This window comes from Phoca vitulina, unplaced genomic scaffold (assembly GCF_004348235.1).
Source record: "Phoca vitulina isolate PV1807 unplaced genomic scaffold, GSC_HSeal_1.0 scaffold7, whole genome shotgun sequence".
Taxonomy (NCBI): domain Eukaryota; kingdom Metazoa; phylum Chordata; class Mammalia; order Carnivora; family Phocidae; genus Phoca; species Phoca vitulina.
The window spans coordinates 46,043,028-46,057,902 of NW_022589710.1; the positions used below are offsets into that span (position 1 = coordinate 46,043,028).

At 37.4% G+C, this 14,875-nt stretch overlaps 1 protein-coding gene across 18 annotated transcripts in view; it reads left to right on the forward strand.

The window, feature by feature from the left end:
- The window catches only part of TTLL5 (tubulin tyrosine ligase like 5), a 274,403-nt gene that overhangs the window by 109,684 nt on the left and 149,844 nt on the right, over positions 1 to 14,875 (forward strand). For 13 of the 18 annotated variants that reach the window (XR_004299582.1, XR_004299581.1, XM_032405630.1 and 10 more), the window contains 3 exons: positions 1,484 to 1,567; positions 2,168 to 2,569; positions 10,674 to 10,861. Coding sequence is in view for 15 of the 18 variants with exons in the window: in XM_032405630.1 (XP_032261521.1) it covers positions 1,484 to 1,567; positions 2,168 to 2,569; positions 10,674 to 10,861 (674 nt within the window). In the remaining 3 variants the exon portion in view is untranslated. The remainder of the gene's footprint in view (positions 1 to 1,483; positions 1,568 to 2,167; positions 2,570 to 10,673; positions 10,862 to 14,875) is intronic. The other 5 variants (XM_032405625.1, XM_032405628.1, XM_032405629.1 and 2 more) reach the window with 3 other exon arrangements.

Here is a 14,875-nt window from a genome sequence, read left to right on the forward strand (position 1 = left end):
TGTTGTGTGTCAGACATTGTGATGGCTGCTAGGTATACAGTGACCAGGGCTGTCCTAGGACCTTGACTTCATAAGGTTTATCGTCTAGTAGATAGAATTGGGTGAGTAAATGTAGGAAGAAGGTTGGTGGAAGCTTTGAGAAGCTCCTGTAACAGTGCTGAGGAAGAGAGGCTGAAGAGTTCTTACAATGAGGTTGGGGTAGAGAAAAGTGCGTTAACCTAGAGAGGTGAGGGCCTACAGTGGCGTTCAGATAAGTAACTTCTTCCCTGGGGAAGCCCTGACAGTATGTCCTGACAGCATCTGTTTGTACAAATGGGTCCCTGAAAATTCTGGGGTTCATGTGTTAAGGATGACCTCTGCGTAAGAAGATCTGTACCTATCTAGACCTAACAAGAATAACTAGAGAGGCAGTTGGAAGGCCCCAATTAAGGAAACAACGCTTTGACATCTGATAGTATCTGGACTGATTTCAAACATGAGCAAACACATGTGTGACAGTCACCACCACTGCTGGTGGTGATGGGCAGAAACTAATTCCTATGTCCTCATTCTTTCATTCTGAAAGATGATAGTAGGTAAAATGGCCTTTCTTAAGTTTTTATACGAACTAGCCCTGAAAAAGATTCTGGAGTATTTCTGCAAGGACACGATTAGCCCTGGCTGTCCTGTTTCAAAATCCTGTGGTAGGAAAAAGCTAGTGTATTAGAGCGGAATTTATTTATTAGAGTGATTTTGTAAACTCACTCAGCTTGCTCAAGTAAAACCAAGAAGTTTACTTGAAGATACAGAGCTATTATGGGCGCCTAGGTGGCTCAGTCAGTTAAGCGTCTGACCCTTGATTTCGGCTCAGGTCATGATCTCAGGGTCATGAGATGGAGCCCTGTGCCAGGCTCCATACTGGGTGTGCAGCCTGCCTAAGATTCTCTCTCTCCCTCTGCCCCTCTCCCCCCACCATTCTCATTCATAAGTGAATAAATAAATAAATAAAAGCAAGCAAGAAAGATAGATACAGAGTTATTGTAGTATCCAGGTACCTTGCCAACAAATATTGGGGCTGTTCTTTCTGTCTCTTGGTTGTTGCACTGCTCCATATGTATTATGATTTCTTTGCTCCAGTGGGTACCACCAACAAGCTTAGTTTCTTAGTTTCCCTAGTTTGAATTCTTGGTAGAGGCATCTGACTGCCCTTACTTATTATTATTATTATTTTTTTTTTTTTCTTTTCCAGGCATGTCCTAGCTTGTTGCCATCCATGGATGGCTGTCCTGGGTTTAAGTATTTTTCCCTGGTTCAGTTAGCTGGAGCTGGGGTTGGGGATGATTGGGAATCTTTTGGTTGGTTGCCCACTCAACAGGGCTGTGGATGTGGCCAGCCTTGGGAAAGTGTGGTGGGGTATGCAATGTTCCTGGGATTAATTATGAATTGTGTTATATTTTGGAAACAAAATTATATGTAGAGCATTTGTATTTATTTTCTGTTTCAGATCACCCTGAGACGATGGCCGAAGTGAAAATAAAGCAGCCCAAACAGCAGCAGGCCACAGAAATTCACTGTGATAAATTATCTCGTGAGTGACTTCAAACCTACATAGATTTGCCGCTCTCTGATAAATCCCTAAAAGGGGAGAAAAAAAGTCATCAGACAGTAAACGATTCTAAAGTGTGAGGCATTACCCCAAAGAAGTTCCTTTTCTTTGTTCTTTCTCTTCCCTTAGAATTTCCTTCTATTTACTGATAACCTATTTTCCTTCTGAGGAATTTTTCATTTTCTTAATATTTAGAAATTCTGAGCACTTTTCTTCCCCCCCCAGAAGGGTGAAAAGCAGAGGGAGAGCAGTTAGCTGTCACTACCAGAAACTTTTGTCCTAATGCCCTCACATTTGTAAAATGCCTGCTCTGGTTGATGGAGGTAGTCTCAACTCCAGCTTTTAGAAATTCGAGGACTACAAATAAACTGTTTCTGTTGCCAGGTTGTCTTGATAGGCATGATTCGTTAAGTTCATGATGAACACTCATTAAAATCTCTGTCTTTCATGATTTCTGTTTCGTGCTAAGGTTATTTCAATGTTTAAAAATGTTTACTTCATGTTTTATAGAGATTATATGTCAGTTTTTCCTAAAATGATCTGCTTTGTTTTGTTTTATTTTGTTTGTTTTTGTTTTAATAGGATTTACCACTTCAGCAGACAAAGAGGCTAAATTAGTCTATACAAATTCTTCCTCCGCTTCTTTCTCTGGTCCTGTTGTTACTCTTCTGCAGAAAATTCCCAGTACCCACTTGTCATCTATTATTACAACCTCTGACCTCTCATCAGGGCCCGGCCACCATTCTTCTTTCTCTCAGATTCCTCCAGCTATCCCCAGCATGTCTCACCAGCCAGCAGGTTTACTGAGCACAGCCCCTAACAGTGCCTCTCCCTCCATACATCCTGGGACACAGACCGCACCGAGCCCTGCTGGCCTGCCGCGCTGTCGATCAGGCAGTTACACCAGTGGCCCTTTTTCCTCTTTCCAAAGTGCTGCCCACATCTATAGCCAGAAACTGTCTCGTCCCTCTTCAGCAAAGGCAGGTGAGTGTGAGAAAATGAAAGGCAGCCTGCAATGTCAGCTTCTCCCCGGCCCGCATAAAAGAAAAAAAAAAAGAATGCCATCTCTTCCATTTTGCCCTTTCTTTTGAAAGGTAAAGGGACACATGCATTGTTCTGATGAGACTGAGGAAGAGTCTTGCATTTGGTCCAGTAGCATTCATCCATTAATACAAAATGAATCAGGGCTTCTTTGAGATGCTGGGTAAAGGATGAATGAGACCATTCTATTTAGTAGGAGCTTACAGTCTAGTCAGGAGATTTTCCATCACAGATCATCATAGACCTACAAGTGTGCTATATACATTCTTTCTGATCCAAATAGTTATTTTTCAGTGTATTTAGAGTCAAGTATGACCTGAATAAATAACCAAAGAATTCTTAAAATAAGGTAATCTAACTTTAAATGAAGTATGTAGACCCATATTATCAGTGAAGTTTTTTTTCCCCCATTTTTAATAACAGTTTTGTGGAGATACAATTCATATACTGTGAAATTCACCACTTTAAAGTGTGCAATTCAGTGGTTTTTAGTATATTCATGTAGTTGTGCAACCAACACCACTATCTCTTATTTTAGAACATTTTCTTTATGCCCGAAGAAACCCCATACCTATTTGTAGTCACTGTCTGTTTCCTCTTTCCCCCCAGCCCTGGCAACCACTAAACTACTTTCTGTCTCTATAGATTTGCCTATTCTGGACATTTTATGTAAGTGGAATCATACAACTAGTGGCGTTTTGTGAATGACTTATTTCACTTAGCACAATGTCTTTAAGGGTCATTTATGTTGGGGCGCCTAGGTGGCTCAGTTGGTTAAGTGACTGCCTTCGGCTCAGGTCATGATACTGGAGTCCCGGGATCAAGTCCCACATCAGGCTCCCTGCTCAGTGGGGAGTCTGCTTCTCCCTCTGACCTCCCCCCTCATGTGCTCTCTCTCTCTCATTCTCTCTCTTTCAAATAAATAAATAAAATCTTAAAAAAAAAAGGGGGGGCCATTTATGTTGTAGCATGTGTCAGTATTTCATTCCTTTGTATGGCTGAAGAGTATTCTTTGGATGGATATACCATACTTTGCTTATCCATTTATCAGTTGATGGACATCTGGATTGTCTTCACTTTGGGGCTATTATGAATATTGCTGCTATTAATGTTTGTGTACAAGTTTTTGTGTGGACCAATGTTCTCATTTCTCTTGGGTGTATACATAGGAGTGGAATCACTGGGTCATATGGTAGCTTCATGCCTTTTTTTTTTTTTTTTTTTTTGAGTAACTTCCAAACTGTTTTCAAAGTGACTACATCATTTTGCTTCCAGCAATGCATGAAGGTTCCAGTTTCTCCACATCCTTGCCAGCCAACACTTAGTATTATCTGTCTTTCTGATTTTACTTATTCTAGTGGTTTGGAAGTAGTGTCTCATTTTTGTGGTTATCATTTGCATTTCCCTAATGACTAATGATGTTGAACATCTTTTCATGTGCTTTTTGGCCATCAGTATGCCTTCTTTGGATAAATATTTATTCAAATCCTTTGCCTATTTTTAAATTGAGATATTTATTTTTTATTGTTATGTTTTTTATGTAGTCTGGATGCAAGTCCCTTGTCAGATACATGATTTTGAAATATTTTCTCCCCTTCCGTTGGTCATCATTTCATGTTTTTGAAGCACAAAAGCTTTTAATTTTGATGACATCCAATTTATCTGTTTTTCTTTTGCACTTATGTTTTTGGTATCATACCTGAAAAATTATTGCCTAATCCAAGGTAACAAAAATTTATATGCATGTTTTTTTCTAAGAATTTTATAGTTTAGGCTCTTTCATTTAGGTCTTTCATCCATTTTGAATTTTTTATCCATTTTGCGTAGGATGTGGCATAAGGGTCTAACTTCATTCTTTTGCATGTGTATATTCAGTTGTCCCAGCACCATTTGTTGAAACAGAGTATTATTTCCCTGTTGAATTATCTTGCCATTCTTGTCAAAAATCCTTTAATCATAAATGTAAGGGTTTATTCTGGAGTCTCATTTCTGTTCCACTGATCGACAGATGTGTTTAGCCTTGTGCCAATACCACATTGTCTTGAGTATTGTAGAATTGTAGTAGGTTTTGAAGTCACCAAGAGTGATTCTTCCAGTTTCGTTCCTTTTTTCCATATTGTTTAGACTATTCTGGATCCCTTGCATTTTCATATGAACTTTAGGATGAGCTTGTCAATTTCTGCAGAAATAGGCAGATGGGATTTGGATAGGATTGTGTTGAATCTGTAGATTAGTTTGGTAAATACCTTACCATTGGTCAAGTTTTTAAACAGTTTAGTAATATCCATATTACGATGAGTTACAGCTAAGCTATGTTTTGTAAATAGTCAATTTATATTTCTTAATTAGTATCTGATTTCAAATGAAATGAATATTATAATATGCAGCTTGAATCAGAGATATTAAATGTATACTTTAATAAGTCATAACTATGAATATGGGCATGTATGTGTGTGCTAATTCTGAGTGGTTATTCTTGTGATTTAATCTTCTAAGATTGATAGTAATAATAATCAATAATGTTCTGGTTTGAACTGTTTTCTCCCATTTGAGAGAAATTCAGTAAGATCAATGTCTCCAATACCCTGTGTTAATCAAAATTTTCTTTAAAAAACCTTCATTTTTCACACTTTTCCCAGAGAGGGATAGGGAACAAAAGGAGCTAGTCAGTTCAAAAATATTTTTAAATTTCTGTTGTGATTTATCCTTTGACCCGTGGATTGTTTATAAGTATATTGTTTAATTTTCAGATAGTTGGCATTCTCTACTTCTTGTAATTGTCTATTTCGCTTATTTCCATGGCGGTCAGAGAACACATTCTGAACGGCTTAAACAGTAGTAGACAACAGTATAGTAAATGACAATAATAGCCTGCAAGTAAATTGAGTTTAATTTTTCTGCGGTTATTGAATAGTTTGAGAGTGAGAGTAGGATACGATTTAACTTCAGACTTTTTTTTTTTTTTAAGATTTTATTTATTTATTTGAGAGAGGGAGAATGAGAGACAGAGAGCATGAGACGGAGGAGGGTCAGAAGGAGAAGCAGACTCCCCGCTGAGCAGGGAGCCCAATGCGGGACTCGATCCTGGGACTCCAGGATCATGATCTGAGCCGAAGGCAGTCGCTTAACGAGCTGAGCCACCGAGGCGCCCCTTAACTTCAGACTTTTTAAAGATAAATACACAGTATGAAATTTCAAAGGTCCCCACCAAAAGAGGAAAAATGTGGAAATTCTAAATCTTTGGGAAGAAGAAAAATGGATTGAGCAGGAAGCTTAGAAAAAGCAAGAGAAATGAAACTTAAAAGATAGCAAACCAAGTCCCAATGTCAAGAATAAAATAAATATAAATGGGTTGAACTTGTTAGAAGAGTGTCAGGTTGAATTTTTAAAAAAATCCAACTGTGTGCTGTTTACCAGAGAGAGATACACCTAAAGAGAAGAACAAGGAGTGGTTGAAAGTAAAAGGATAAAGAAAGAAATGCCATGTAAATACCAACCAGAAGGAACATGGTATAGCTATATTAACATATGCTAAAATAGGCTTTAAGATATAAAATTTTCTTACAGATACAGACAGTAATTACGTAAGACAAAAGGTAAAGGTTTAGTTCGGCAGAAAGATAAAACAGTTCTAAGTGCATCTAATAAAAATAACCTCCAAATATATAAAACAAAGATTGATACAAGTACATGAGGAGTCTATAAATCCACTGTCTTAGTGGGAGATTTCTACATACATCTATCAGGTACTAATAGACTAAGCAGATTGTTTTAAGTCAGCAAAGATAAAGAGGATTTGAACAAGTTGGTAAGCTTTATCAGTTGGTCATACATTGAACTGTGTACCCAATAATTAGAGAAAACACATTCTTGAGCATTCATAATATATTCATAAAACCAGTCATGTCCTACATCATAAAATAAGACAAATTTCACAGAATTGGCATCATACAGGCACATTCTCTGTCTACACTGCAATTAAATTGAATGACAATAACAAAAAGTTATAGCATATAACAAATCCTCATGAATTTCAGTATTGAAAAGAGTCAAATACTGGGTGTTGTATGGAGGTGTTGAATCACTATATTGTATACCTGAAACTAATATTACAATGTATGTTAACTCACTGGAATTTAAATTAAAACCTAAAAAAAAAAAAATAAAAAGAGTCAAAGAAGAAATCATAATGGAAATAAATGTAAAAGTATTAGAATGGAATGATAATGGGACAACTGTGGGTCCAAGTGTATGGAGAGCAATGAAAGGCAGTATGTGGAGGGAAATTTACTGCCTTAAAAACTTTCATTTGAAAGGAAGAAAGGCTGAAGATTAATTTCTAAGTATTTAATTTCAGACATTATAGAAACAAAACATCATAAATCTAAATAAAGAAAAAGAAATAATAAGGATAAGGGCAGAAAAATCAGCGAATTCAGAAATAAAGTACACTAGAGAATATCAAAACCAAAAGTTCTTTGAAAACCCTAATAAGATGGACAAACCTCTGGTGAGACTGATCAAGAAGAGAGAAGACATGGAGAAATAATATGGGGTTGGGGATGGAAAACCTATAGAACACACAAATACTGCATAGGTGACAAAAAGAATTGTTAACCGTTTTTTTCCAATAAAATTGAAAACTTACAAAATGGACAAATACAAAAGTATAACTTACATAAAATTCACTCAAGAAGATGAAAGCCTCAACAGTCCTGTATTAAGATAATTGAAACAATAGTTAAAAATCTCACAAAATTTGAGGCCCAGATAATTTTATAAGTAAGTTCTAACAATCTTTCAAAGGGCAGATAATTCCAATCTTAAACTCTTCTCGAGAATGGGAAAAGAAACGATACTCATCTCATTTTGAACACCTAGTTTAATCTTAATAACAAAACCAGTTGAGGATAGTATGAGGGAAATTAGAGACCAGCTTCATTTATGAACATAAATGCAAAAATTCTAATCAAAATATAAGCCAGCCAAATCTAGCAACATATGAAAGAGATAGGACACCATAAACAAGTTTATCCTAGGAACACAGGAGGGCTTAACAGTAGAAAATACATAAACAACATTTGCCACATCAACAAACTAAAGGAGAAGAACCATATTCATCTTAGTAGATGCAGAAAAAGAATTTGATAAAATTCCACAGTCATTCATGATAAAGCTCTCAGCATAAGAAGAGAAGGAAACTCTTCTTGAGCTGAAAAAGGCTATCTGCCAAAATCCTACATGAGGTATCAGTGTAAATGGGGAAATGTTGAAAGAATTTTTTTTAACATTAAGAGCCATAAAAGGATGCCCACCAATATTGCTTCTATTTAATGTTTTACCAGAACCAGCATAGTAAGACAAAAGAAATTAAAAGCATAAGGATCACAAAGGAGGAAATAAAATTTATTTGCAGATAATACATTGTCTGCATAGAAAACTGAAAGTAATCTACAGATACATTTTAGAAATAATTATTTTAGCAGTATAGATGGCCATAAGATCAATATTAAAAATCAGCCTTTTCTGTATATTAGCAACAAAGCAATTTTTTGTAGTGTGGTTAAATATATATAAAATTTACCATTTTAACTATTTTTAAGTTTTTTTATATTTCTTTTAAGTATACTTAATTTCTTTTTTTATTATGTTTTTAAGTTTACAGTTTAGTTGCACTATGTACATTCACATTGTTGTGTAACAGTCACCACCAAGAAAAAAATAAATCTAGGAATAAAATTTAGGGATAAATTTAGGAAAGAAAGGAAATTTTATAAGGCTTTTTGAGGGACATTAGAGAAAACCTAAATAAAATAGATTAAATAGCTTATATGCATGGATGGAAAGAATCAGTGTCCTAAATGTTTCCGTTCTCATCACACTGATCCCTAGATTCAATACAATTCCAACCAGAACCTCAATAGGTCTGTTGTTACACTTGACAAGCCCATTCTAAATGGCCAAGAATAGTGAGAACCTACGAAAGAACAAAAATAAAGTGGAGGAACAACAACAACAAAAAAGATATGATACGATAACTGAGACAGTGTAGTATTTGTTATAGACAAATGGACCAATGGAAAAAAACAGGAAGTTAGAGACACAGATAGATGGAACCTTGATACGTATCCAAGATGGCATTGTGCATAGTGGAAAAGGAGGGGTTTCTCAATACACAGTACTGGGACGATCAGTTAATAATACAGAGAAAAAAATGAAACTAGGTCACTGACTTACACTATGTATAAAATTAATTTCAGATGCAAAACTTAAAACTTCTAGGATAAAATAGGGGCATCTGGTTGGCTCAGTTGGTTAAGCATCTGACTCTTGATTTAGGCCCAGGTCATGATATTGAGCCCCACATGGGAGTCTATGTGAGATTCTCTCCCTCCCCTGTCCGCCGTGCTTGGGTGCATGCACACACGCTCTCTTTCTCTCTAAGATAAATAAATCTTTAATAAAAACTTCTAGGATAAAATAAACAAGATTATCTTTAAGATCGCATGGTATGGAGCCAGTGACACACAAAAGCAAAACTGCCATAAATCAATAAGAAAAAACCCAATAGAAAAATGATCAGTGGTATCAGAAAAGAGGTAACACATGCTCAGCATCATGATTAATCAGTGGATGTAAATGGAGACTACAATGAGATTTTTACCCCCTTAGAAGTGAGAAAAATTAAGATACTTGACAACACTAAGTGTCGGGGATGTCGATCAGCAGGAACTCTCATATTTTGCATGTGGGAGTGTAAAAAAATGCCACTTTGGTATTATCACATAAATTTGAAGATTTACCATACTCCATAATTCAACAATCCCATTCTTAGGCTTATACACAAGAGAGGTTCTTGCACATGTGCACCAGGAGATATTCAAGAGTGTTCACGGCTGCACTGTTTATAATAGCAATAAGCTTGAAATAACTAAAATATCCATTGATGGGGGAAGAGAAAAATAATTTGTAGTGTATTTGCAAAATGGAATACCAAGCAGCGGATAAATTAATGCATTTTAAGCTATGCTTAGCAAGGATGAATCTTGAAAGTATGGTATTGAATGACAAGAACAAATCTCAGGAACCTACTACAGTAAGATACCACTTTTGTAGAGCTCAAAACCAAGCAAAATTATCTAGTATTTTGTTTATGCGTACCCACACAAATACATTATTGAAGATATTTTTAAAAAGGAAGGGAATGAATGATAAGGGGAAATAAGGGATGTCTCAAGAGGAGCACATAGTTGATGCATATTAATTGGTAATGTGGTTTTGATTTGGGTAGTAAGTTCACTGGTTCATTATAGTATTATTTATAACTTACACACCTGTTACAAAATTTTCTATGTATCGCACAATAAACATGAAAGAGTTACAGATTTTTTAAAGCAGTATCACCAGATTGTATATACCAAATGATCACAGTTGTATAAGCATTAATAAGACAGAAAGGAAACATAGTATTTTCTGGGTTTTAAATTTTTTTTTTCAGTGAGATGTATGACTTCGTCATAGAAACAATGTGAACCTTGATTTTATATTAAATAATTTCAGTGCTCAAAAACTCTCCGATATTACAGTTGGAAGAAGAACATTTAAATCTGAAAGGAAAATGAGTCATTTCATCCATATAAGATTATTGCTGTTTTTCTAATTAGACTGTTTTGCTGTTACCTGTTTTCCCTTTTGAGCTTGGTAAGACGGATTGTGGCTTATTTGACAGTAGATGCCATAGGCTACTGACAAGTAAAGTCTCATTACAAGAAAAATAAGAATTATAATAAGTTTTAAAACTATACTTTTTTATTCATTAAAATTAGTAAATTCTACAAGTGTTTGTTACCCACTGCATATGATGAAATTTTTGTGTGCGTGAAGCTTTCATAGTAAACAAAAACATGTTAATAAATGCTTGTAACAAGTTGTCAAAGATCCCTGGGATTCAGTAAAGTATCTGTTGGCTGAGATTTCTCTGTCATCACCCTAAGTTTTTCGGGATTTTTTTTCCTAAGTGGGTAAAAACTTTTCTCTTTTTTTTTAGCAGGTTCATGCCATCCGAACAAGCTACACTCGGGAATGGCTAAACCACAAAGAGAGGGAGAAGATGGTTCTCCGTACAGCAGACGGTATAACCCAAGCATGGTCACGGCCGAGCTCCAGCGGCTGGCTGAGAAGCAGGCAGCCAGGCAGTATTCCCCATCTACTCACATCAGTCTCCTCACCCAGCAGGTACGGACAGTTGCGGGACCAAAGAGCTCTTTGGTCCGGAGGATCTTAAGGACAGGGTAATCTGTCCGTCCCTGCCTCTGCTCATTTCCTGTATGCTGATGCTTGTTGAAGGAGTATTAGTTGGTGTGAGCTAAAGAATGAGAGTGTTCCTCTTGGTCTTTAAAGAAAATAAACTTCTGTTACAGGTATTCCAAAGTTAAGTCGCTACTAACTCTGATGTATTTATTTCATGGATAAACAGACTTGAACATTCAGCTGTCAAATAGACTTTTAAAGGATCTTTAAAAATAACTTCTTTCTTTGGTAAAATTTTCCAGTGAGTTTGTCTTAGAAATCTTTTTACCAGAATGCCATAACGTTACCTTTTACTTTCTTTTTTTTTTTTTTTTTTTAACTATACACCTTTCATCTCTTGCTCTCAGGACATTTTATGGCTACTGACTAGTAAAGCATTTCAATACACCTTTAGTCAACACATGTCATTCTCCCCATTTTACAGATGGGGGAAACTGAGGCTGAAAGAAGTGATATAATCAAGGTTATTCGGGAAGCTGGATAGATGGAAATAGATACCACAATTTTGACCTTAAGTTATAGATATAATAACAAGCTTACAACACAATGAAGTTATATGAAACTTTCACAAGAACTTTGGGATTGTTTTTGCCCTCCTTGCTGATCATCCCCATGGTATTTAACTAGAAGTAGAAGCCGTATCTTCTCCCTTTCCTTTATGCAAAATGACATTGAAGTCCCCCAAAGAAATTATTATAATTTAACTCCACAGTTACATTTTGCTATATCTCTGGTGCATCAGAGTCTTAATTAGTGCAACTCTGTAATGATAATCAAGTCTAGAAAAAAGTGAAGCTGAAAATTACTTCGAGCACGTGTTAAAAATAGGCAACACACTGCTCCCTGGTGGTGCCCTGCTTCTCTGTATAAAATTTAGAACCAAAATTAAAAGTAAGCCTTAGCTTTACTTCAGCCTCATCCCAGTGTGTGAGGCTGTAATGAATTTTCTTTTTCAAAGCCCTAATCGTTTGAAGGGAGATGAGGATGCCTGATTTGAAATAGGAAGCAAAATATCTTACAAGGGCAGTTTTGAGACTTGAGGGGGGTGGGCGAGTTAAATTTTACAGATGGAGTGATAGGAAGAAGGTACTTGAATGTCATGACCATGGTAGAATAGGAAGGAATTTTGAAATGTGAAGTGGTCGTGAAGGAGGGAGAGGGCCAGTGATCCGCTACCCGTTTTTCACTGGGTCGCTGACAAGAGTGTATGTTTCTAGCTTATAAATGAGCAGCTAGAAGCACCAAGACATTAGGAAATTTTCTTTGCAGTCATAGTAAAAAACATAGCCAATGTTAGTGTTTACATATTTTCAGCTTCTGTCATTTGGTAAGCTGCAAAGCTTGCAAAATGACAAGATTCTGATCCTGTGGGACTCCAGGGTGATTGTATCCTAATGGGAAAGTCGTTTCCTTCAGTCCATCTTTCTTGTTGAAGGAGAACTTCAGTGCCAGAGAATTAAAAGTCCATCAGACTCCTGTACGTAGGGATCTGAACTTGCCGTTAGATGTCAGTCTTAACTTTTAGAGTCTGGTAAAAGGGTGGCTGGTGCTCGGTACAGTACTGAGGGAGGGGCTGTGGTATGTAATAAGCAGGGTGGGGTGATGGAAAGCGAGCTGGACTAGCCATCTGTAGATCTGTCTTCCCCCACCACGGACCAGCTGTGTGATCTCGGACAGTTCACTCAACTTTCAACCTCAGGGTTTTTGTTTGTTGATGGGGTAAATACAGTAGGCTCCTGAGGATAGTATGCAAAAACTACTTCGTAAAGTCTAAATGCCATATATTTGGAAAATATTGGTATTTCAGCCATAAAAGGCTTTCAGTAAGAAATAACTTCTAATTTAATTTGAAAAAGTAGTTTTTAGGTAAAATACAGTGTTACCAAAATGAACTTGGTTATTGAAAAGCTCAATTGTATGTTATCTGGCTCCTTCCCCTCAGAGCAAGTAATTCATCAATTTGGAATTTGGAAAATTCTTTTATTCTTCTTCTAGTAAATAATAACCTGTTACAATGGCTTCATATGTGCTCTGGCCCATGTGCTTGCTAGTGGGGGTGCAGACTCAAAGTGGGGGCAGCTCTGCCCTTCTCTCTCAACTTGGGCCGTGAAACCTTCAAGGCGGCTTCATCAGAAGCAGCTTTGTGTTCAGTATTCCTCATACCTGTGATTATTTCCTGACTTCCAATTCCTATTTTGTGTTTGTGTCTGCCCGTCCTTCCTTCCTTCCTTCCTTCCTTTTAAATCCAGTAGGGTTAATGTTTCCTTCCCCTGCTTCCCTTTTTTTGGTAAGATAGTTCTGGATAAATTTATTCATTCTATTGTTTTAATGTTTCTAACTGGTTGTTTTGTTTTGTCTTTACTGATTCCCTTCCTTCTGCTTTTGCTAGCTTTATTTTGTTTCCTCCCAGTCTCTTAAGTGGGATACTTACTTTCATTCTCTCTTGTCACTGTATTTAAAGCTACGAATTTTCCTCCCAGTATTGCTTTCATTATATCCCATAAACTCTGATGTATCTTTACATTGCTTTTCCGGGTAAGGTGTTAAGAGACCTGCCACTACATAAGGAACACAGATTTTTTAATGATTTGTGTTTTCGAAGATGAGTATAAAAAATTGAAATCCTTGGGTCCGTTTTTGAAAAATCATTTTATTTTGTCTATAATTTCAACTGCTTACCCCATTAAAGCTTTTAGTGGCATTTTTCCTAAAACTTTTAATTCAAATGTGTTTTTTTAATTTATTCATTCAAAAACATTTTATTAAGCTCTTAGGAATGTTCCAGGCTTTGGTACTAAGCCATGGGGATGATATAAGACATAGTCCTTGGCATGAAATAACTCACAGTCTGGTAAGGGTGACAGCCACATAAACACATGATAGTACTAGCATGGAATATGCACGAAAGAGATATTTCTAGGGAATAACAGAAGTATCAAAAGGGGTAATACCTAACCCAGCCTGTGTATGGGAGTGAGAAGGCCAGAGCAGCCTTCTTGGAAGAGATTCTGTCGAAACTAAATCTGAAATGTAGGCAAGTGGATGGCAGGAGAAGGGTGAGAGCAGGTTCCAGGATAACAGCTAGCCTGTATGTGTGTAAGGAAACAGTAGGCTGGTTAGTGGTATTGGAGGATAGGGAATCAGCAGAGAGCAGCTAGGATGGAAGCTGGAAGAGAAGACGTAGGCTGTTTAAGGAAAGCTTTCTCTGTGAAGGAACTCATCTTCATCTCATAGATGACGGGGGGGAGGGGAGGGGGGCACAGAGATGCACTTGGCTTTGCCTTTTAGCTTGGTCACTCAGGTAGCTGGAGGAGGGTGGGTTGGAGGGTGAGGCAGTGTCACTCCGTTTCCTTCCTGCTCACTCGTGAAGATGCTCAGGAACAGGGAGCTGGCCAGAAGTAAAGAAGCAAAGTACTCTGACAACCCCAAAACATTACAGTAAAACTTGGAGGTACCCAGAATTTACATTAGAGGCTAAATTGTTATGGATTTGCAAGGCTAAGAACAGAACCTCATTTAGCCTGTGATGACTTTCACTACTTCTGTTATGATTTAACTTTCTTTATGGCCTACAAAACACGAGAACATCAAACTTTCCTTGCCACACGGAGGGGCCACAATAGCGACTTCAGCAATGTTCGTGCCGGCACGCGGACGCTCGGAATAATGCTTGAAAGAGATACATGTTCTTAGTGGGGGTTATTCAACAAGTACCCTACAAAGCTGAGCAGAGAGCAGGTCAAATTTAGTTTCCCCTTGGCACACGAGAGGCTGGCTGTCCTTTGGGGAGGGGGTTCTTTGGAAGTCAGCGTGTGCATCCCTGAAAGCAGGGTTTTCTGGGAGCATCTTCCGTGCTGTGGTAGCTGACAGGGCGCTGGAGTCGAGCTTCAGTCTCACTGTCTCAGTGCCGGGAGAGGTGTGCGTTACCACTGCAGCCCT